Source organism: Strongylocentrotus purpuratus, unplaced genomic scaffold (assembly GCF_000002235.5).
Source record: "Strongylocentrotus purpuratus isolate Spur 01 unplaced genomic scaffold, Spur_5.0 spur5_scaffold_21, whole genome shotgun sequence".
In the NCBI taxonomy this organism is placed as follows: Eukaryota; Metazoa; Echinodermata; class Echinoidea; order Camarodonta; family Strongylocentrotidae; genus Strongylocentrotus; species Strongylocentrotus purpuratus.
Genome location: NW_022145607.1, coordinates 24,257,338 through 24,279,548, shown reverse-complemented (window position 1 = coordinate 24,279,548; position 22,211 = coordinate 24,257,338). Strand labels below are relative to the sequence as shown.

General features: G+C 41.3%; 2 protein-coding genes across 2 annotated transcripts; one reads left to right on the top strand and one right to left on the bottom strand.

The window, feature by feature from the left end:
* Window positions 1-3,376: 3,376 nt before the first annotated feature.
* On the top strand, window positions 3,377-7,439 carry LOC584915 (putative uncharacterized protein DDB_G0290521). The gene is made up of 5 exons (XM_030994464.1): window positions 3,377-3,647; window positions 4,337-4,441; window positions 4,700-4,847; window positions 5,310-5,433; window positions 6,477-7,439. The coding sequence occupies exon 5, from the start codon at window positions 6,516-6,518 to the stop codon at window positions 7,062-7,064; it is 549 nt and encodes a 182-aa protein (XP_030850324.1). The 5' UTR covers window positions 3,377-3,647; window positions 4,337-4,441; window positions 4,700-4,847; window positions 5,310-5,433; window positions 6,477-6,515; the 3' UTR covers window positions 7,065-7,439.
* Window positions 7,440-16,728: 9,289 nt separating this feature from the next.
* On the bottom strand, window positions 16,729-19,092 carry LOC115927911 (putative nuclease HARBI1; the record flags this gene model as incomplete). Its single annotated transcript, XM_030994255.1, has 3 exons — window positions 16,729-17,023; window positions 17,303-17,439; window positions 18,985-19,092. Coding segments are annotated over 3 exons (540 nt in total), but the record flags the coding sequence as incomplete, so codon positions are not given.
* Between the last annotated feature and the right edge of the window lie 3,119 nt (window positions 19,093-22,211).

The following is a 22,211-nucleotide window of genomic DNA, read 5'->3' as shown; positions in this document are numbered from 1 at the left end:
ATTCATATCTATCAGACAACAGATGATGGTCCCGGTCAATAGGGGATGGGTACCTAAAATAGGCCCATATATCCGATATATGCATCTGTATGGAATAATTATATTTTAAAAGAGAGACATGTATCTTTTTAGATAAGATATGTGACTTATCCCCTTTTGACCGGGATAAAAGTTATATCAAAATGTTTGTTGCATTCATATCTATCAGACAACAGATGATGGTCCCGGTCAATAGGGGATGGGTATCTAAAAAAAGGCCCATATATCCGATATATGCATGTGTATAGAATTATGATGTGCTACAGATACCTGTATCTTAATTGAATAAGATATGTGACTTATCCCCTTTTGACCGGGATAAAAGTTATATAAAAATGTTTGTTGTATTCATATCTATCAGAAAACTAATGATGGTCCCGGTCAATAGGGGATGGGTACCTAAAAAAGGCCCATATATCCGATATATGCATGTGTATGGAATATTTAAAGAGAGTCATGTATCTTTTTTGATAAGATATGTGACTTATCCCCTTTTGACCGGGATAAAAGTCATATCAAAATGTTTGTTGCATTCATATCTATCAGACAACAGATGATGGTCCCGGTCAATAGGGGATGGGTATCTAAAAAAGGCCCATATATCCGATATATGCATGTGTATGGAATTATGATGTGCTACAGATACCTGTATCTTAATTGGATAAGATATGTGACTTATCCCCTTTTGACGGGGATAAGATCATATCAAAATGTTTGTTGCATTCATATCTATCAGACAACAGATGATGGTCCCGGTCAATAGGGGATGGGTATCTAAAAAAGGCCCATATATCCGATATATGCATATGTATGGAATTATGATGTGCTACAGATACCTGTATCTTAATTGAATAAGATATGTGACTTAACCCCTTTTGACCGGGATAAAAGTCATATAAAAATGTTTGTTGTATTCATATCTATCAGAAAACAAATGATGGTCCCGGTCAATAGGGGATGGGTATCTAAAAAAGGCCCATATATCCGATATATGCATGTGTATGGAATTATGATGTGCTACAGATACCTGTATCTTAATTGGATAAGATATGTGACTTATCCCCTTTTGACCGGGATAAAAGTCATATCAAAATGTTTGTTGCATTGATATCTATCAGACAGCAGATGATGGTCCCGGTCAATAGGGGATGGGTATCTAAAAAAGGCCCATATATCCGATATATGCATGTGTATGGAATTATGATGTGCTACAGATACCTGTATCTTAATTGAATAAGATATGTGACTTAACCCGTTTTGACCGGGATAAAAGTCATATAAAAATGTTTGTTGTATTCATATCTATCAGAAAACAAATGATGGTCCCGGTCAATAGGGGATGGGTATCTAAAAAAGGCCCATATATCCGATATATGCATGTGTATGGAATTATGATGTGCTACAGATACCTGTATCTTAATTGGATAAGATATGTGACTTATCCCCTTTTGACCGGGATAAAAGTCATATCAAAATGTTTGTTGCATTAATATCTATCAGACAGCAGATGATGGTCCCGGTCAATAGGGGATGGGTATCTAAAAAAGGCCCATATATCCGATATATGCATGTGTATGGAATTATGATGTGCTACAGATACCTGTATCTTAATTGGATAAGATATGTGACTTATCTCCTTTTGACCGGGATAAAAGTCATATCAAGATGTTTGTTGCATTCATATCTATCAGACAACAGATGATGGTCCCGGTCAATAGGGGATGGGTATCTAAAAAAGGCCCATATATCCGATATATGCATCTGTATGGAATAAATATATTTTAAAAGAGAGACATGTACCTTTATAAATAAGATATGTGACTTATCCCCTTTTGACCGGGATAAAAGTCATATCAAAATGTTTGTTGCATTCATATCTATCAGACAACAGATGATGGTCCCGGTCAATAGGGAATGGGTATCTAAAAAAGGCCCATATATCCGATATATGCATCTGTATGGAATAATTATATTTTAAAAGAGATCGAGACATGTATCTTTTTAAATAAGATATGTGACTTATCCCCTTTTGACCGGGATAAAAGTCATATCAAAATGTTTGTTTATTCATATCTATCAGACAACAGATGCTGGTCCCGGTCAATAGGGGATGGGTATCTAAAACAAGGCCTCGATATATCCGATATAATTATGCATGTGTATGGAATAATAATATTTTACGTAAGACATGTATCTTTTTTGCCAAGATATGTGACTTATCCCCTTTTGACCGGGATAAAACTCATATAAAAATGTATGTTGTTTTCATATCTATCAGACAACAGATGATGGTCCCGGTCAATAGGGGTTGGGTACCTAAAACAAGCTTATATCAGATATGTTTATGTGCATTGAAATGTTATTTTTTGAATATCCGAAAATCCGAATATCAAACTGGCTTGATATTCGCACTTTGAATATCGAATATCGAATATCGAATATCTTTCTAACTTCACGCCGGTTGACGAAGGGGGTGATTTTGTTTGAAATATGGATTGTTCTCAATTCATTATATTATTGCTTGATTTGGATATGACCTTCAAAGTCTCAGCTCTCATTTGAATACAAAAACAATCTTGGCCTGGCCCAGCCTCAAAAAAAAAAAATGCATGTAAAAAACTAAAAGTAAAACCGAAAATATTGTCTTAGTTTGACAAAGTTTGAGTTTGATTTTGAAGTAGATCTTAGTGAGTTTGAGTTTGAGTGATAGCGAGAAAAGATATTTACAGTGGGCAGGATCCTAATTTTAACCATAAATCATTAGATCTAAATATGAAAAGGGCATAGATCTAGACCTAATCTCGATTCTTTTTAAGTTACCGGTGTGTTGGCTCAGTCACGTCAGTAGAGCGTCCGCCTCACAACCGGGAGGACGTGGGTTTGCACCCCGGCTGCGTCATACCAAAAAGACGTTAAAAGACGGGAGTTGCTGCTGCCTTGTTTGGCATTCAACAATAAGGGGATAGAGCAACGTTGATCTGGCGCTGCTCAGTGGCTGCCGGGCTCACAATCAATTGGGCAAAAAGAATTTCCATTTTCGGTTTAATAAAATTTGGAGTGGTTGGACTAAAAAAAAAAGAAGAAGATTACTTGCCAGTTCAAGTTTTTGTTCTCTGTCTAGTCTTAGAATCAACTGACAATTGACTTATTTATTTCGGTTGGATTTTCTTTTTCTTTTGCAGTTTTACAAATATAGAATATATAACAAACAAATCATTTCAAATTTTACACATGACAAAGTCAAAAGAGTATAGATCTAGATCTAGGCCTAGTCTATATATAAAGTAAGGCTGGCTGCAACTAACCGAAAACATCAAACAGCTAGAGAGAGGGTTGACAAAGTAAGCAAAGCTTGATAGCATGACTATTGGTAAAAGGAAAAAAGAAAGAAAAAAAATGGGTGTACATCAAGATTTGCAGAGGAAACAGAATTCTTTTTGACTTGGCTTGTGTTTGATGGTAGATTAGACCCTATTTTTTTAATTAGAAAAGGAAATTCAGAGAAATTGAAATGGCTTTTTTGGTTGCTTTATATACTATTTTTTTTATTCCTTTCCCTTTCTCTATATAGATCTCCATCTTAAATTGACAGACTTTTGTTCAGAATGGTGAGTAGATGCAAATATTTAGTTTATAATTTTTATCTCCTTCCACTGAATCCGGGCTACCTCGGCCCACGGGACTACTCGGCCCAGCTGGAAAAACCCAGTTTTCCAGCTGGGTCGAGTAGTCCTGTGGGCCGAGGTAGCCCGTCTCCCTTCCAACATGGTGCGGAAGTCTGAGTTTAACATAGTCTATTAAATATATTTCATTTGATTTTTAACATATTACTTAGCACCAAATAAACTTTGGAAGAAATCTGTCAACATAATTTTCAGATTTAACACTGATCATAAATCAAATGAATTTGCCTAGATAGATCTAAGAAGGTGTGTTTTCGTTTTTATCGTCAACCTTCATAGTTCATTTTAGGTGTATGAAGCTAGGTAAAACTAAAACTCGTAACATGCATGGTACGTTTAATGTCCATGGACAATCGGCCTTTTGCATTGTATATGCACCAATATAAGTACCCTCTTGAGATGCATTTGCCCTATTAAACACACTCACACCTGTGTATTATTTGTAAATTAATCTGTTGAAGAGTGTTTGAATCTGTTATAACGATATCATGCATTTCCCATAGACTCCAGCCCGAGATGTAATTCATTTAATAATATAACGTAATGTGAAACTTCAAAATAAAAATTTGATTTACCGGTATATGATTTCTTATAAATTATGTTACACATTGCAGGTACGAAACAGGAACTGGCAGAAGGAGGAGATAATACTCCTCAGTGAATTTGTTAAGACGAACCGGCCGAAGCTGTATGGCAAGGCACATCATTGTTCGTCCAGAGTATGTACTCTTCTGAATTTGTTTTATTTTTCTTATCAGTAGTGCTCCATTTTTTATGCATGCTCCCATCCTCTCATGTGCAGTAAGTACATTTAGCTGTGTCATCCAATTCTCTTAAACTTGATTTCCTTAAAATATGTGATGAATGGATTTATCAAATTTGCTATGAATTTTATTAAATTTATAAAAATGAAAATGAGGAGAAGGAAAAAATACCGACAGATGTACAAGTACAGTACTTTTCATGTTTGATTTTAGGTCGAGAAGAGGAAAGAAAAGGCCTGGGTGAAGGCCTCGGCACTATTGAATAGCAACGGCTTTGCACGGTCCCCGAAACAGACCAAAAAAAAGTGGAGTGACATCAGAATCTGTGCCAACAGATATGAGGGCCAGAAAAAATTGACAGGTATGTTTTATTTGAACTTGTTTGAATGAATATTGCGGACATTCTGTTGAAGCTGACATTCTTGATTACGCGTTATTTCCTCTTAATTTTGTTGTTGTTGAAAGAAACCCTAGTTTTTGGTTTGTCCGTCCATTCATCTGTAATTGTGTCTTGTTACAATAACTGTAGAATCACTGGTGGTAGAGAGTTGAAACACAAGACCATAACAAAATCAAATATTTCTTTATTTGCTTTAGAGGGGGGAGGGGGTCAGGGCAAATTTCAAGGTTAAAAGGTCAACTACATGTGCAAAAGCTTGTTTCTTTTATGACCATGTTAAAAAGTAACATCAATAATCTACTACAGATTTTCTTTTTAAAAACAATGATATCAAAATTTGAATATAATCACATTTCTTGAGAAAATTGACGTACATGTCATATATTTCAATTATACTTCTTCATCTGCTGTATACTTCCATAGGAGGAGGGCCAAGCGTCAATTAAATCCGGTATACGAGGCGGTGCTGTCGGCCATAGCGCCGCAATCCAGGGAGGGCATCTCCAGCGGGGAGGAAGCTGGCTTCGGAAGCAGTGATGAGTCGGAGGTAATCATGAGCTATAAAGTAAATTTGTTTTGGGTCGATCTTGTGGATAACTTAATTAGGGCAATTGTTGAAATTGGTCACAATTACCTTCATTTATTTACTGTACCTCCACCATAGAAGTTTGAAGGGGGTTCTGAGTCGGTGAACGGTCTGGCAGTCAGTTAGTCAGTCAAAAAATTTGTAGAGAGAACTACTTCCACAGTTTTGGGACAATTCAAATACAAATTTGTAAACAGAATAACTTTGAGGTGCAAATGTGCAATACATGTTATTTGTTGCCACGGTAACCACGATTTTGCATATTCAAAAAGCGTTACTGCAAGGATATTTCTTTTGTAATTATTTTTAAAAATGTTTATTTAATTTGTATCAGAAAATGATCGGACGTTCGCTTGACTACTACAAATTGAGGATTTTGATGATGAAAAGCATTCTGAGCACAATTGGCCGATGGGCATTATGGATAATTAGTTTCCTCAACTGACTTGTGTTGAATTTTGTTATATTATTCTAAGTATATGAAATAAGAAAATGAAACTTGTCTCTTTTAAATGATCTACCGGTATGTTGGCTCGGTCAGTAAAGCGTCCGCCTCACTTCGGGAGGTTTGTGTACAAATCAGTCAATTGGGCAAAAAAGAATTTCCATTTTCAGTTTAACTTAATAAAACTTGGAGTGGACTTTAAAAGATTATTATTATTATTGGTGTCAAAATAATTCCTAGAGGAAATGTAACTTTCATTTTTATGCCTCTGCTACTATGTTTTAGGGTTGTTCATCTGTCTGTCTGTACATCCCGTTCTCTGATCGCGTTATCTCAAGAACCAATTAATGGATTTCAGCCAAACTTAAGTCATGTATGTATCTTGCAGAGTCAATGAACCAAGTAGATTTTGGGGTCAAAGGTCACAGGGCTCGTTATGCTTCTGTTTTGGTTTGTATAATTGCTCTATATGGTGGAGGCATCATTTCCGATTGCAAGCAGTCAAAGATCCATCTAGTTTAATAGCTGATTTTATTCTTTCCTATTTTTCATATCACAGTGCAGTGAAAGTGAAGTAGCTCTGTCTTTGCTTAAAGGGATGATGGAGCCTGCAGCTGACATCGGTTCACCTTCACCAACGACAGCTACAACACCAGCACCAACGACAGCTACAACACCAGCACCAACGACAGCTACAACACCAGCACCAACGACAGCTACAACACCAGCACCAACGACATCTACAACACCAGCACCAACGACAGCTACAACACCAGCACCAACGACAGCTACAACAACAGCACCAATGACAGCTACAACACCAGCGACATCGACAGCTACGAAACCAGCACCAACGACAGCTGCGAAACCAGCACCAACGACAGCTACAACACCAGCATCTACATCAACAACTCCAGCAGCAATATCCACAACATCACGTAGGGCGCAGTCAGCTCGATCTTCGGTAACACCGGTGTCGCAGACTGCAAGTCTTCTGGCTACACAGCTGGAAGTTGACTGTGAGCGACTACATGTTGAGCAGGAGAACCTGTCGCTCAGAATGAAGGAATTCTCCTTGCAAAAAGAGCGTATGCTAATGAAAAAAAAAAATGGAAATAATGAAGGAGATGCTTATCATCCTTCGTAAAATGTCAAAAAATGAGGCATAATTTTAGGTTGTTAATAGACCCTCAAATTTGTTTTGGAATAATGATATACGCAGTTAATTCACATTTTTTAATCTTCATCAATATCTTCAAAGTAATTTTTTTTCTCCAGATTCCTTTAAGGCTTTAATGTTAAATGATAAATGGTATCCTCTCAACAAGTAGTTGCTCACGTTCCATTTCAAGCTGTGTAGCCTGAAGACTTGCAGTCTCCAATGCTGGTGTTATTGAAGATCTTGCTGTGTCCTATGTGATGCTTTTTTCAATCTGATATTATATCTATATTATTCACATTTTTTAATCTTCATCAATATCTTCAAAGTAATTTTTTTTCTCCAGTTTCATTTAAAGATACTATGTCCCTTTTGCAGCCAACCTCAAATTCTCTAAAACTTTGCAGGAATTACGAAATTGTCATGTATGTCCTATCTATGAAATTTAAACGTTAGCAGTGTCCTTATATTCAAATTACTTGCTAGACTTCACTGTCAGACACTATTGTCAGTATTGAGTGACTGACTGGCTTTTTCTTTTTCATTTGTAATAACATACATAAAATGAGCCGCAAAGGATTTGTCTACATCAGTAACCCACTTCTTGTAATAGTCAAAGTTAAACTGATTGAATGTTTGCGCAGTATAAAACGTACGACCATGCGGTACAATGGTCTGAAAATCAAGACTATTACTTATTCGATTTGACAACTAAAAGTCATTATTTTCCAACTTAAAGACAATTTCAAGCCCCATTTTTTTTTCTAAATTAGTATTATTCCCTTGAACATCATTTTAGTGACTTTTACAACCATTTTTTTTGCTCCCAAAACTTTAGAGGGGCTTTGAAGGGATTTGGGAACATTGTTCAGATGTAGGAAAAGTGCTTTGAAGGTACAGTAGTACCTATTCATACACAACTTTCTTGTTAAGAATAACGCATATTTTTGCAAACTCAATTGTGCTTTAACTGCTATTTTATTGTGAATTGCTATGCAATTCAATTTGTACACAACAGTTACCTTCTTCTTGTCATGACCAAAATCAAACTGATTCAGTCTTTACTCCGGAGATACTCTCTCATCATGCACTATTTAAACAGTGCGTGTTCGTGGTCAAATCAGTATTGCATAAACATACTTGCTGTGCATACTAAACATAATTACGTCCTTGTCCTTTATTCATAGACTTCAAATTTGTTTAAATGAGATATTGAAGTATACTGCTAGCTGATAGAAATAATCTTTGGAAACCAATGTACTGTCCATCCAAATAATTCTTGACTGATGAGATTGGGTTGAAGGGGGGGGGGGGGTAGTGGTAATGACAGAGTCCTTGATCATCATCCCTCATTTCAGAAATCACCACTTGTACAGCTCATCATCTGGATGAAATATTTAATAAGTAGAAAAATTGATGTTAGAAATATATAATATTGTAACGGGTTTTGTCCGGGGTCCCTGCACCATTTACCGAGCGGTCAATAAATCTCACGAGACTCCAATCACCCGCACGGTTCTTTCATAAACAGTGAAGCTATCACTCCAACATCATCGATCGCACTCAGATCACGCTACTTTTCTATAATACACGGAAACACAGTGTCATTTTACATCAAAAGGTACTTGCCTTTATTCACGAAGAACTCCAACTTTACAATGTAACTTCCCTTCAACAGCTAGTAGCAGTACTCCGATTCACCCTGTTTCACCTATCTTATCCTGCCCTCCCTAGCTACCTGCCCGAACACGTCCTCTCTTGCTCATGCCTAATACCTAACTGCCCACCCGCATGCACTGACCCACATGCGCCCGCTACGTTGAAACAACTCCGTTACACTGCCCCCTCCTTAATTTAAAAACGTCCTCGTTTTATAAACTTAAAAACAACTAATCCCGTGCGTAACATTAACTATAAAACTGCAAGTCACAAAACATCTCAAAACTTGAACAATTAATAACTGATGAAAACATGAAAAATATACAGAGTCCGTTTCTTTTCTTTTTTTTTTTTATTACACGTAGTAAGTCCTTTGGTTATTATCTGCGATCATCATATGAACTTGTGCATAGCGTCTAACATCTCACTGAACGGATTGGGTTGAATCATCAAATCCTGCAATGATGTCGACATGAAACTCCTTCCTTGATTCCTCTTTACTAACAAGGATCCCCCCTTGAAATATTTGCCTAGTGGTAGTCTGCGTCACGCTCTGAATCCTCCCTAAGATAGCTCGCGAGAACTGCTCATCTGACATATGAACACCTACGACTCCAGCTTGGACACTACGCACCTTCGTCGTCCCCCCCGCCTTCTTCCTTCTGACTCCCGTCGGCACTATTCCGCAAGAAGATGGCGCCGTACTTCCTCTCCCTCGTCTCTTGGAAAACTTTCTCTGCCCCATTATACGAGGTCTGGGAGGAAAATTCATTAACTTCCACCCTCTGGTTGCGCAACAACCTCTTCACGTCAAGGGGCGGAATTGGACGACCTATTTGGACACTCCTGACATCAACAGCTGTGCCTCCACAACCATCTTCCGGCGACGCCACATCAGCGACTGCAGATTCCTCTGATTCAGAACTGGTGAGTTGCTGCTGTCTCATCATAGCGAGTGGCTTACCAGACAGTCTTCTCGAGCGACTGTCTTTCCTCCCCTCTACTTCTTCCCTGGTGCGAGGAGAGACGACAACCTGGAGCGGGTCTTGGGGCAACTCATCGCGTTCAAGCTTTGCCTGAACAACTTGTTTCTTCCTGTCCTTTCTCTTCTTCTCCTCTCTCCGGTTCGGCAAAGGCGACCTCGACGGGCTCCTACTGCGACGGCGATGATCAGACTTGCTCTGCCTTTCAAGGTACCTTCCCCGCGACTGGCTTCGCTCCCGGTCTTGGGATTTCTCAGGATGTCTGTCTCTGCAATGTGCCGTTAAGTTATCTTTCCTGTTGTATGCTCTGCTGCAATATTGACATACAAAGCGTTGTTCGTCCTTGTGTTCGACGTCAATGTGACGATCCAAGCTCCTCTTGTGTGCAAAGTACTTCTGGCATGTGAAGCACTTGATTGTCCTCTCGGAGTCCCCTCCCATGTTGATCCCTCAGCACGAACACGATCTGTGCAAGCAACAAAGAAAGAATTGAAGTGATTACTAATCTATGATTTCAGTACAAATTCGAAGCTTCATCCGTCAATCCAGCAAAATAGTCACATAATCATGTCAATGCAATCACGCTAAAGTCAAATCTCATATAGAAGTCGCCCTGGCGCATTCCTTGTCCGTGGTGGATTTCGTCTAGGAACTGGGCTTGGCTGTACAGTACTGTCCGCTTTACTTTGCAACAACTCCCCTTCGGCTATGTCTTGTATCTGCTCAGTTTCTGTTTCTGCCTGGACTCCAACACCATCTTCTACAAGGTCTTCTGTTTGTGATATTCCACTCTCCTCTTCAGCGTGGTCTACTTGCTGACTTGTAGGTTCATCAATCCACGAGGCAAGAGGTTCACCTAAATAAGGCTTTAACCTGTCAGCATGAACTACCATCTTCTTTCCTCGGTTCTTTGCCTGTATCCTGTAGACGACATCAGACAATCGATGAATGATGAGGAACGGCCCTTTCCAACGACGCTGCAATTTGGGAGACAACCCCTTTGTCCTAGCTGAGTTGTAGCACCACACAAATTGCCCGACCGTTAATTCATGTGCATGTGCTTTCCTGTCGTAGACCTTCTTCTGCCTCCTTGAACTCTCTGATGTGTTCTCCCTCGCTCGTTCGTGCGCCAGCCTCATCTTGTTCCTTAGGTTTTCCGCATAATCCGTATCCAGACCGCGATCCAGCTCCCGATCATCCTTGCACAAGTCAGCGGAAAGGTCTATTGGCAGATGTACTTCTCGCCCTAACATCAACATGTTCGGTGTCTCGCCGGTCGACTCCTGAGGGGATGAACGGTAGGCGAAGAGAGCGAGGGGTAACTTCTCATCCCAATCTCTTTGCCGTCTGGTAGGTTCGATGGCCATGGACACAATGGTGATCAACGTACGATTGAATCGCTCAATTAGTCCATCGGATTTCGGGTTGTACGGCGTTGTCCGTGTCTTCTCTATGCCCAAGACACTACACATCTCTCTGAAGACCGCTGATTCAAAATTTCGGCCCTGGTCCGAATGCAAGACTGATGGGACTCCAGAACGACATACAAACTGGTTCACGAACTCAGTCGCCACAGTTGTTGCTTTCTGGTCAGGTATTGCATAGGCTTCCATCCATCGGGTGAAATAATCTCCCACAACCATTATGTATCGGTTCCCTCGCTCCGACTCGGGAAGGGGGCCCATGATGTCCAAAGCGACTCTTTCCATCGGCATGCCGACTTGGTGCTGCTGCAAGGGGGCCCTCCTGGTCTTGTTGGGTGATTTTTTAGAAGCACATACGTTGCATTGACGTACTGTGGACCTAACATCTGTATCCAGGCCAGGCCAGTAGAATCGCTGGCGAACCTTTGCTGTAGTCCTACGCATTCCGAGATGTCCGCCTGAAGGCCCGCTGTGTATTTCTTGGACCATCATCTTCCTGAGGGCCTCAGGCAACACAACATGCCACTCAATCTGATCGCCTCTGTTTGACTCCCATCTTCTACAAAGGACGCCGTTTCTGATCTCGAGTTGGTCCCAGCATCGCCAATATGCCTTCTTCGCAGCTGAAAAGGAAGACATTGTACTCCAGTTGGCCCGGTCTTCTCCTTTCTCCTTCATCTCTATGACCCAACTCATGGAACTGTCATCTAGTTGTCTGTCTCTCATGTCTGCAGAGGTGATTGATGGCTCGAGGGTCACGGCGTTCACTTTCACTCCATTGTCTATGTGAACTTCTGGGATTTTCTGTTGCTCTTCCAGAGGTGGCTCACCTCCTCCACACTGCTTGCAAGCAACACATGGCCTTCTCGACAGGCTGTCAGCGTTGGAATGAGAACGACCAGCCCTGTGTACTATCTCTATGTCATATTCTGCTATGACCTGTAGCCATCGTGCCATCTGCGCCTGCGGGTCACGGAAATTCAGCAGCCATCTCAAGGCGCCGTGGTCGGTTCTGACAGTAATTTTACTTCCGTATAAGTACTGTCTGAAATGCTTGAGGTAGACAACAACGGCTAGAAGTTCGCGTCTTGTCACACAGTAGTTCCTTTCGGGTTTGGATAGAGCTCTGCTTGCATATGCGATGACTCGCTCCTTTCCTCCTACTTCTTGAGAGAGTACCGCACCTATGCCCACGTTGCTTGCATCAGTGTCCAGTATGTATGACTTTTCAGGGTCTGGGTATGCGAGAACTGGTGCCGTCAGGAGATGTTCCTTCAACTCAGAGAAAGCGCAGTCACACTCGTTAGTCCAGATGAATTCCCTGCCTTTTTCGGTGAGCTGGTGAAGAGGACGTGCAATGTTTGCAAAACCACCAATGAAACGTCGGTAGTATGACGCCAATCCGAGGAAGCTTTGGACTTCTTTAACAGAAGTTGGAACTGGCCAATCCTCCACTACTTTGATCTTTTCAGGATCGGTAGAGATGCCATCAGGTGACACTACGTGGCCAAGGTACAAGACACTCCTTTTGAAGAGATGGCACTTTCTGGGTTTCAGCTTCAACCCGGCATCCCGGAGGCGCTGGAAAACTGTCTCTAGTCTTGTCAACTCTTCATTTACAGTCTTAGCAAAAACAATCACATCATCGAGGTACACGAGTAGAACCTTCCAGTGTAACCCTGCAAGGACACGCTCCATAAGACGTTCAAACGTCGACGGCGCGTTACAGAGCCCAAACGGCATGACCCGCCAGGAGTAGAGGCCACCACGGACCACAAATGCCGACTTCTTCTGGGCATCCTCATCTAGCTCGACCTGCCAATATCCTGACGCTAGATCTAGAGTTGAGAACCATTCTGATCCACCCAGAGTGTCCAGTGTCTCATCAATGCGGGGTATCGGAAATGCATCTTTCACTGTCACGTTGTTGAGTCGCCTATAGTCTATGCAAAATCTCTTCGATCCGTCCTTTTTGCGTACCAACACAACGTTTGAAGCCCACGGGCTTTCTGTTGGCACTATGCTTCCAGATTGAAGCATGTCCTGTATCTGGGAGTCAATCTCTTGCTGTTCCTTTGGTGGGAATCTTCGTGGCCTCTCCTTTATCGTTGACGCATTCCCTGTGTTGATGCCATGGCGAACAAGGTTGGTCCGTCCAATATCTGTGTCAGATTTCGCAAATACGTCTTGGTTCTTGCGTAGAAGTTCGGCAATGTTATCGTGAAAGCTGTTGGGTACCTCTGTCTTGCTCCGCTTGAACAAATCAACCAAATGTGGAGGGACGTCACCTGTATCTTCATCGTTGGATGTGTGCATTGTCATGTCTACAACATCAGTCTTTTTCACCGGGGTAAAGTGACCTGCCATTGTGCCTCGCTTGATAGTGCATTCCCTGTCTCCGGGGTTGTACACTCGAATAGGTACTGTGTTGTCTGTAGATTCTGCCAAGATTCTTGCAACCATCACCCCTTTTCTTCCTACTTCGTTTTCCTCTGTAGGTTCTAGGATCCCGAGACCGGCTTCACCAGGATTCCCCTTAATCAATCCTGGGACCAATGCTTCATGACCCGGTGGAATCTTGGTAGTCTCCTCTACCACCACCCTGAAGCATAATCCATGCCCCAGCTTATCACTGCATTTGATTTTGTCTCCATTCAAGTCCAGTTGCAGTTGTTGTAAGTCGATCTTCGCATGTGTTGCTATCAGAAAATCCATTCCAAGGATCCCTTCTGCTGAGCCAGTATTGCCAAATATGACACGAATTGAACAAACCGTCCTGCCAACCTTTAATTCTAGACAGGAGCTGCCCATTGTCTCCATTCTGCTTCCATCAGCATTAGAAACGTTTGCTCCATACCTTGTCAATTCTGGCTTTTTCTCGTTGGGAATTCGGTAGTATACTGTGTTAGAAAGAATTGTATCTGTTGCTCCCGTGTCTACCAAAAGCATGGTCTTGACTCCCCTAATCTCGACTTCAACGTAGAGTCCACTCTGGACACATGCCCTAGACACATTATGTCTTTCCTGATCAGTTCTGCCCCTTTGGTTGTTCTCTACTGTTCGTCCTTTCCGGTTTTGCCCTTGTTTTCTTGTGGCCTTCCCTCGGGCTGCAGAGTCGGCTCGTGCTCGTTTCCCGACGGATCTTGTCCTTTCTTCTGAGGACAATTCCGAGCCAAATGCCCCTTTTCGCCGCAATTGTAGCAGTTCCGAACTTCTCCACGTGATTGGTTCTTCCACGTTTCTACCTTGTTGTCTCGTTCTTCAAGTTTGAGCTTCATCTCTTTTAACTCTTTCCATATTTCTGTGAGAGGTGATTGCTGTTCCTCCGTCGATCTGGCTAGTTTGCGGTGGAACCTGCTTCTCCCACTTCGTTGGTCTTCAAGGCGGAAAAAGTTGTCCGTGGTCATAGCAGCTTGTATTGCCTCATCCATTGTGGTTGGCTGTGATCTGAAAATGCCCTCACGGATTTCCTGCTCCTCTATTGCTTCTGCAAAGTGTGTACGCGCCAAACGATCACGCGCCTCTTCTGGTAGTTCTGGGTATGCTGATTCAGACAATTCTCGAACAGCCTGACCCAACTCCTGAAGAGTCTCCTGAGGTCCTTGCCGCCTTGAACGTAATTCAAGGAGGTAGTTTTCAGCCATCTGCCCTGGGCCGAACCTTTTCTCGAGCAAATGAACGAGCTCCTGGTACGTTATCCTCGAGAGTTGCCTCTGGCTCCCCATGACTTTGATCGCTGCTCCCCTAAGGCTAGCGGCAAGGAAAATCTTGGCCTCCTCGTCGTTCCAACCATTCGCCAACTTGCATGCCCTAAAATGCTGGATGTAGTCGATCCATGGATTCTTCCCATCGAACTTGTCTGGCACAATGCTGGGTCGGGAAATGCGCGACATTCCTGTTTTTTCTTCATCAGAAAACCCAGGACTCAATTCCTGTCTTGTCATCCTTGGTTCCTGTGACATGCCTCCTTCTCTCGCATGCTCCCTATCCCACTCTTTTTCCTCTTGGTCGGCCCTTGTAGTTGATCCTCTGAGGTTGTACTCACTTGTTTCACTGTGCAAGTGTTGCCTTGATGTTAATGTGCCTTGTGGTTGTACCTCTCTGTACAGCCTGCTGGGAAACTCAGCCTTATCCATTTCTCCCGTCTTCTCAACTGTTGTGGCAGGCAGTTCATAACTCATTGGAGATCGTATTCCGAACTTGTTGGGATTTCCCCAGTCACGAAGCTGCACTTCTTCATCCCTCCGTCCGTGTGCTGCAGTAGCTGAATCCAGTTTCAACTGAAGGAGGCGATTTTGCTCCATCAACAGCCTGTTCTGTCCTTTGGAGTGTTCGAGGTACTCGTTACTCTCTTGCAGTTCAGCCACCAGGTTTTCTAGCTCCTCCAACGAATGCAGGCTAGTTGCCATACTGCCACACGGTGATCCAACAACTTCAAACTGTGTGCTGTGTAGCTGGGCAAGTGTGCTGTGTGTAGGCGCTATTTAGGTGATAACACGAAGAGCATTATAGGCGCTATACATAGGATGTGGAGAATAGGCACTTATATATGTAGGTGAACTAGTAGGTTCAGGTAAACTATAGTAAGTGTAGGCGTAGGTGAACTATAGTAGGTGTAGGTGTAGGTGAACTAGTAGGTTCAGGTAAACTATAGTAAGTGTAGGCGTAGGTGAACTAGTAGGTGAAGGCGTAGGTGAACTATAGTAGGCGTAGGTGAACTATAGTAGGTGTAGGCGTAGGTGAACTAGTAGGTGAAGGCGTAGGTGTAGGCGAACTAGCATTCCCGATAATCACTTGATGTTGCTTAATTCCTGCTTCAGCATGTTTATCCCACCGCGGCCACCAATGTAACGGGTTTTGTCCGGGGTCCCTGCACCATTTACCGAGCGGTCAATAAATCTCACGAGACTCCAATCACCCGCACGGTTCTTTCATAAACAGTGAAGCTATCACTCCAACATCATCGATCGCACTCAGATCACGCTACTTTTCTATAATACACGGAAACACAGTGTCATTTTACATCAAAAGGTACTTGCCTTTATTCACGAAGAACTCCAACTTTACAATGTAACTTCCCTTCAACAGCTAGTAGCAGTACTCCGATTCACCCTGTTTCACCTATCTTATCCTGCCCTCCCTAGCTACCTGCCCGAACACGTCCTCTCTTGCTCATGCCTAATACCTAACTGCCCACCCGCATGCACTGACCCACATGCGCCCGCTACGTTGAAACAACTCCGTTACAATATATAAAGTTGTACATACATGTAAGTATTTATTTGTTTCAAATTATATTATATTAATATATTTAATATATACCAGGTAATAGTTCCACTATTGTATTGTATTGGAATGTAAAAGATTTTGTTTCATTAAAGTTTATTACCAGTAATAAATTATATTCATGAATTTACCTATGTGTTTATTGGTCATCAAATTTGCTTCTATTATTTTTCATGTTACAAAAGTAATAGGTCACATATACAAATAAGATAATAAAATATATAAAGAATATTTGTTATTATTTAATTATAGAAATGTTTGGTAAAAGAAAATGGGAACAATTTTTGTTAAAGTTACATACTAGACCGCGAAGTACTGGATAATCTCTGCCCGGGCTGCAACTCCAGAGACTTCATCTTGTGCAGCTGCGTGTACCTCTTCATATCCGTCCTCGCCCTCTTCGTCCTCTCCCTCTTCGTGTTCCATGTCGGGACCCCCACAGTCCTTGCTGAGGTTGTAGAGGATGCAGCAGGACAGGATGATTTTGACAGCATGCCTTGGCTTCCGTTGCAGTCCATGTCCAAGCAAGCACCGGAACTTTTGTTTCAGTTGACCGTTGACCTGCTCAATGTGAACTCTTGTTCGGATATGTGCACTGTTGAGACATGAAAATTCACCCATGAATACAATTGTTTTTTTCTTCCTTTTATCCAATATTCACAATATCATACTTGTTAATAACCTAACAAACAGTCTCTCTCAAAATCATGTATGAATAATTGTCATTGCCATGACCAAAGCTGATGAGTAAACAATTTTGAATATATATTTAATGTATATTTCCGAAATAAATGGACAGTGAAATATCGATTAAAAAAAATTAAAAAATACACTGAATAAAGAATGCATCATACAAAATTAAATGTTGCATTACTTGTTGTAAGCTTTCTCAGCTTGGCTTTGGGGATTCTGCAAGGGGGTCATCAGCCATTGTCTTGAGGGATACCCAGAATCACCGAGCAATATCCCTTTCAGCTGTCCTACATGGTACTTCCTTGCCAACTTGCTGTTCTGTATCAAAGAAAAGAAACATTCATTTTTATGCCTCCGCCACCGAAGGTGGTGCCGGAGGCATCATGTTTTCGGGTTGTCCGTCCGTACGTCCGTCCGTACGTCCCGTTTGACCGTTATCACAATATCTCAAGAACCATTTAAGATTTAAACTTAAGACTCGGGAATAGTATTTATCACCATAGGAAGACGATCTGATTAGATTTTGGAGTACGTAGGTCAAAGGTCACAGGTCACAGAGGTCAACTTATGAAATTCCTTGTATTGAGTTTGTTAGCGCGATATCTCAAGAACCATTCGAGATTTAAACTTCAAACTTAAGGATAGTATGTATCACCATAGGAAGACGATCTGATTAGATTTTGGAGCACGTATGTCAAAGGTCAAGGGTCACAGAGGTCAACTTATGAAATTCCATACATTGAGATTGTTATCATGATATCTCAAGAACCACTGGAGATTTAAACTTCAAACTTAGTGATAGTGTGTATCACTATAGGAAAACAATCTGATTACATTTTGGGTCACGAGGTCAAAGGTCAAAGGTCACGGCTCATTATGTATGCAAAAACAGCTTGTGATCGCGTTATCTGAACAACCGATTGATGGATTCCTGCCAAACTTTGGTCATGTATGTATCTTGCAGAGCTGATGAACTGATTAGATTTTGGGGTCACGAGGTCAAAGGTCACAGGGCTCATTATGTATGCAAAAACAGCTTGTGATCGCGTTATCTGAAGAACCGATTGATGGATTCCTGCCAAACTTTGGTCATGTATGTATCTTGCAAAGCCAATGAACTGATTAGATTTTGGGGTCACGAGGTCAAAGGTCACAGCGCACATTGTGTATGCAAAAACAGCTCGTGATCGCCTTATCTCAAGAACCGATTGATGGATTCCTGCCAAACTTAGGTCATGTATGTTACTTGCAGAGCTGATGAACTGATTAGATTTTTGGGGTCATGAGGTAAAGGTCAAGGTCATGCGGCTCATTATGTATGCAAAAATAGCTTGTGATCGTATTATCATTAGAACAGATTGATGGATTCCTGCCAAACTTAGATCATTTATGTATCTTGCAGAGCCAATGAATGGTTCATAAGATCAAAGGTCATGGGCTCATTATGTATGCAAAAATAGCTTGTGGACGCATTCTCATTAGAACTGACAGATGGATTACTATTTAACTCAGGAAATCTTGCAGAGCCAATGAACTGAGTAGATTTTAGGGTCATGAGGTCAAAGATCAAAGGGTCATATATGTATATGAGAAATTGCTTGTAATCACGATATTCTGAGAACATGTTAATGGATTACAATTGAACTTGAATTTGAAAAATTTCTTCCGTTTCGGTTTGTAAAATTGCTCTATGACGTGACGGAGGCATCATTTTCGACTGCGCGCAGTCGAATTCCATCTAGTTCCCTCTGAATTACTTGTTTTCATTTAAAATAAAGATCATTCTTTTCTCTCATTTCCATCTCTGCTCGAGTCTCTATAAAAGTTCAAGAAATATCATTTAATTTTTTCTAAAAAGTATACCTGCAAGATCCTGCTGTCATGTGTGGATCCTGGCCATTTCACTACAGCATTCGAGATTCTGTAGTCTGGTGTGTACACCAGTTGGACATTCATCGAGTACCTCCCTTTTCTGCAGGCGCGGATCTACGGGGGGGGGTTTAGGGGGTTTAACCCCCCCCCCCCCCCTTGGGCGGCCAAAAAAAAAAAAAAAAAAAAAAAAAAAAAAAAAAGAAAGAAAAAAGAACGCACGCTGGAGAGAAACCCTTTCAAGTGCAAATATTGTGAGAAGATATTCAACTCATCTGGTAACTTAACCAAACACATGATAACTCTGGATATAACTGTGTATTTACTGTTACTTGATTTAAAAAGATGTTATCATATGCACTGCTTTTTATGGTCTCCATTGTGTTAATAGATGCCAGGAAAACATCACTTACGGAGTTCAAATAAACACCCCAAAAAAAATCCGCATCGTCATTATTTTGGTCAAACCCCCCCCCCCCCCCCCCTTAGCAAAAAGCTAGATCCGCTCCTGTACTCACCCAACTACTCTTGGAAACCCAGCAATAGCCTGGAATGCTGCTTGAGTACGCTCAACATCAGCTTGACTCTGAGGGAATTTGATCACCTTCAAGACAAGAAAAGAGTGTTCATAATAACCAATAATAATAATGAAAACCATCTTAAAATGAGGTATATAAAGTATACTATAGGCCTAATTAAAAACTTTACAGGTTCGCATAATCATGCATTTCAATTACATTTGGTAATTGGTATAATATAAATTGTGATGGAAATACTTTTCAATCCCTTGTTTTATATGGAAAGGGACAGTGCACAAACAAGCTTCTTTTTTTTTGTACTGGGTGGATATATTGGTATGATAAAGACATTTTTTTGTTTTTTGTTTTTTATGCCTCCGCCACCGAAGGTGGTGCCGGAGGCATCATGTTTTCGGGTTGTCCGTCCGTACGTCCGTCCGTACGTCCGTCCCGTTTGACCGTTATCACAATATCTCAAGAACCATTTAAGATTTAAACTTAAGACTCGGGAATAGTATTTATCACCATAGGAAGACGATCTGATTAGATTTTGGAGTACGTAGGTCAAAGGTCACAGGTCACAGAGGTCAACTTATGAAATTCCTTGTATTGAGTTTGTTAGCGCGATATCTCAAGAACCATTTGAGATTTAAACTTCAAACTTAAGGATAGTATGTATCACCATAGGAAGACGATCTGATTAGATTTTGGAGCACGTAGGTCAAAGGTCAAGGGTCACAGAGGTCAACTTATGAAATTCCATACATTGAGATTGTTATCATGATATCTCATTAAGAACCACTGGAGATTTAAACTTCAAACTTAGTGATAGTGTGTATCACTATAGGAAAACAATCTGATTACATTTTGGAGCACGTAGGTCAAAGGTCAAGGGTCATAGAGGTCAACTTATGAAATTCCATACATTGAGATTGTTATCATGATATCTCAAGAACCACTGGAGATGTAAAAACTTCAAACTTAAGGATAGTATGTATCACCATAGGAAGACGATCTGATTAGATTTTGGAGCACGTAGGTCAAAGGTCAATTAGGGTCACAGAGGTCAACTTATAAAATTCCATACATTGAGATTGTTATAATATCTCAAGAACCACTGGAGATTTAAACTTCAAACTTAATGATAGTGTGTATCACCATAGGAAGACAATCTGATTAGATTTTGGAGCACGTAGGTCAAAGGTCAAGGGTCACAGAGGTCAACTTATGAAATTCCATACATTGAGATTGTTATCATGATATCTCAAGAACCACTGGAGATTTAAACTCCAAACTTGTTTAAATTGCTCTATGGCGGAGGCATCATTTTCGACTGCGCGCAGTCAAAATTCCATCTAGTTTTGTTTTGTTTTGTTTTGTTTTGTTTTTTTGTTTTTGTTTTTTGGGGGGTGGGGTTAATAACTATTTGCCACCTACCCCCCCCCCCCCCCCAACACATATTTGAATGAAATATTTAGGTAGTGCAATGTTGCAATATGTACTTGATTCAACAGAATTTTAAGACCCCTTCAATAAAGGGAGTGGGGTGTGATTTCACTTTGATGAAAAAATTAATCCAACAATTAGCAACAACAACAAAAACAAACACCATCACCTAGGTTTCCACTTTGTTTTTCTTCACTTTGATTTATTTTTTGAATTTCAATTCCAAATTCAAAGACCTCGATCAAGCCCTTTGGACGCGTGCCTGATTTGTTCCCATTAGAACTCAAACTCAGTACAAGGTGAGAGAGAGAGAAATATTAAAAAAGAACGAGAGAGAGAGAGAGAGAGAGAGGGGTGGGGAGTGCTATATAGTGGAGCTAGATTGGCATGGCGGGATCGGAAAGAGAAGGAGAGATCGAGCGACGCGACGCGACGTAGGTAAGCTAGCTAGCTGCCCCTGTCTTAATTATCCATGACAAAGCCTAAGTTTGCCTTAAGTTTTAATTTATAGCAATGGTTTCATTAGAGCCGATTGTAGTGACAATTCAGTGTTAAATTAGTAAGCTTAGCTGGCCTGCGGTAGCCAGTAGTCGGTGCAGTACTAGGTCAAGCAGCATATCGCCGAGCTGAGCCGAGCCGCTCCCATGCCAGCCCTCTAGCCGGGCAGCTCGCAGGGCCTGGAGCGCGCGCCGAGCAGGCATGAAGCGCAGCTCGCTCGCTCATCGTCGATCGTCTGTCTGTGTAATTCATTAGTCTAATCTTTATGTTTTGGGGAGAATTTTCATATAACCAGACAACAGGCTACAATCCTAGATGAATGCCTATAGTTATAGCCTAGCTAAGTTTGTCTAGATTTGAGTGTGTAGGCCTAGATCTAACTAAGGCTAGACTCGACTAGACTCTGGTTGGTAGATCTAGAATCTAGTTGTACTTTTTGAGTGCATGCATGTTGCCATGACGACTGTGCTATACTGGTTTAATGTGTACTGGCAGTGTCAAACAATATACCTCTAGGCTAGTCTAGGCCTATACAAAAGAGTCTCAAATGCAGAGGTTGTTTAAAAATGAGTTCAAAAAGTATTATTACCTTGCTCTTCAGAGTGATGCAGATGGCTCTGGATACTTTGTTGATTGTTGCGGATGCAGTTGCCCTGCTGATTCTGTGGACAGTACTGGGAGAATCCAGTACTGCCCCTGTGGCGTAAAAGTTAAGTGCCACACATAACTGCTGCAAAACAAATAAGCTGCAATTCCTTG

Coding starts and splice junctions, on each gene's coding strand:
- LOC584915 (XM_030994464.1), top strand. CDS start 6,516: ATGATGGAGCCTGCAGCTGACATCGGTTCACCTTCACCAACGACAGCT.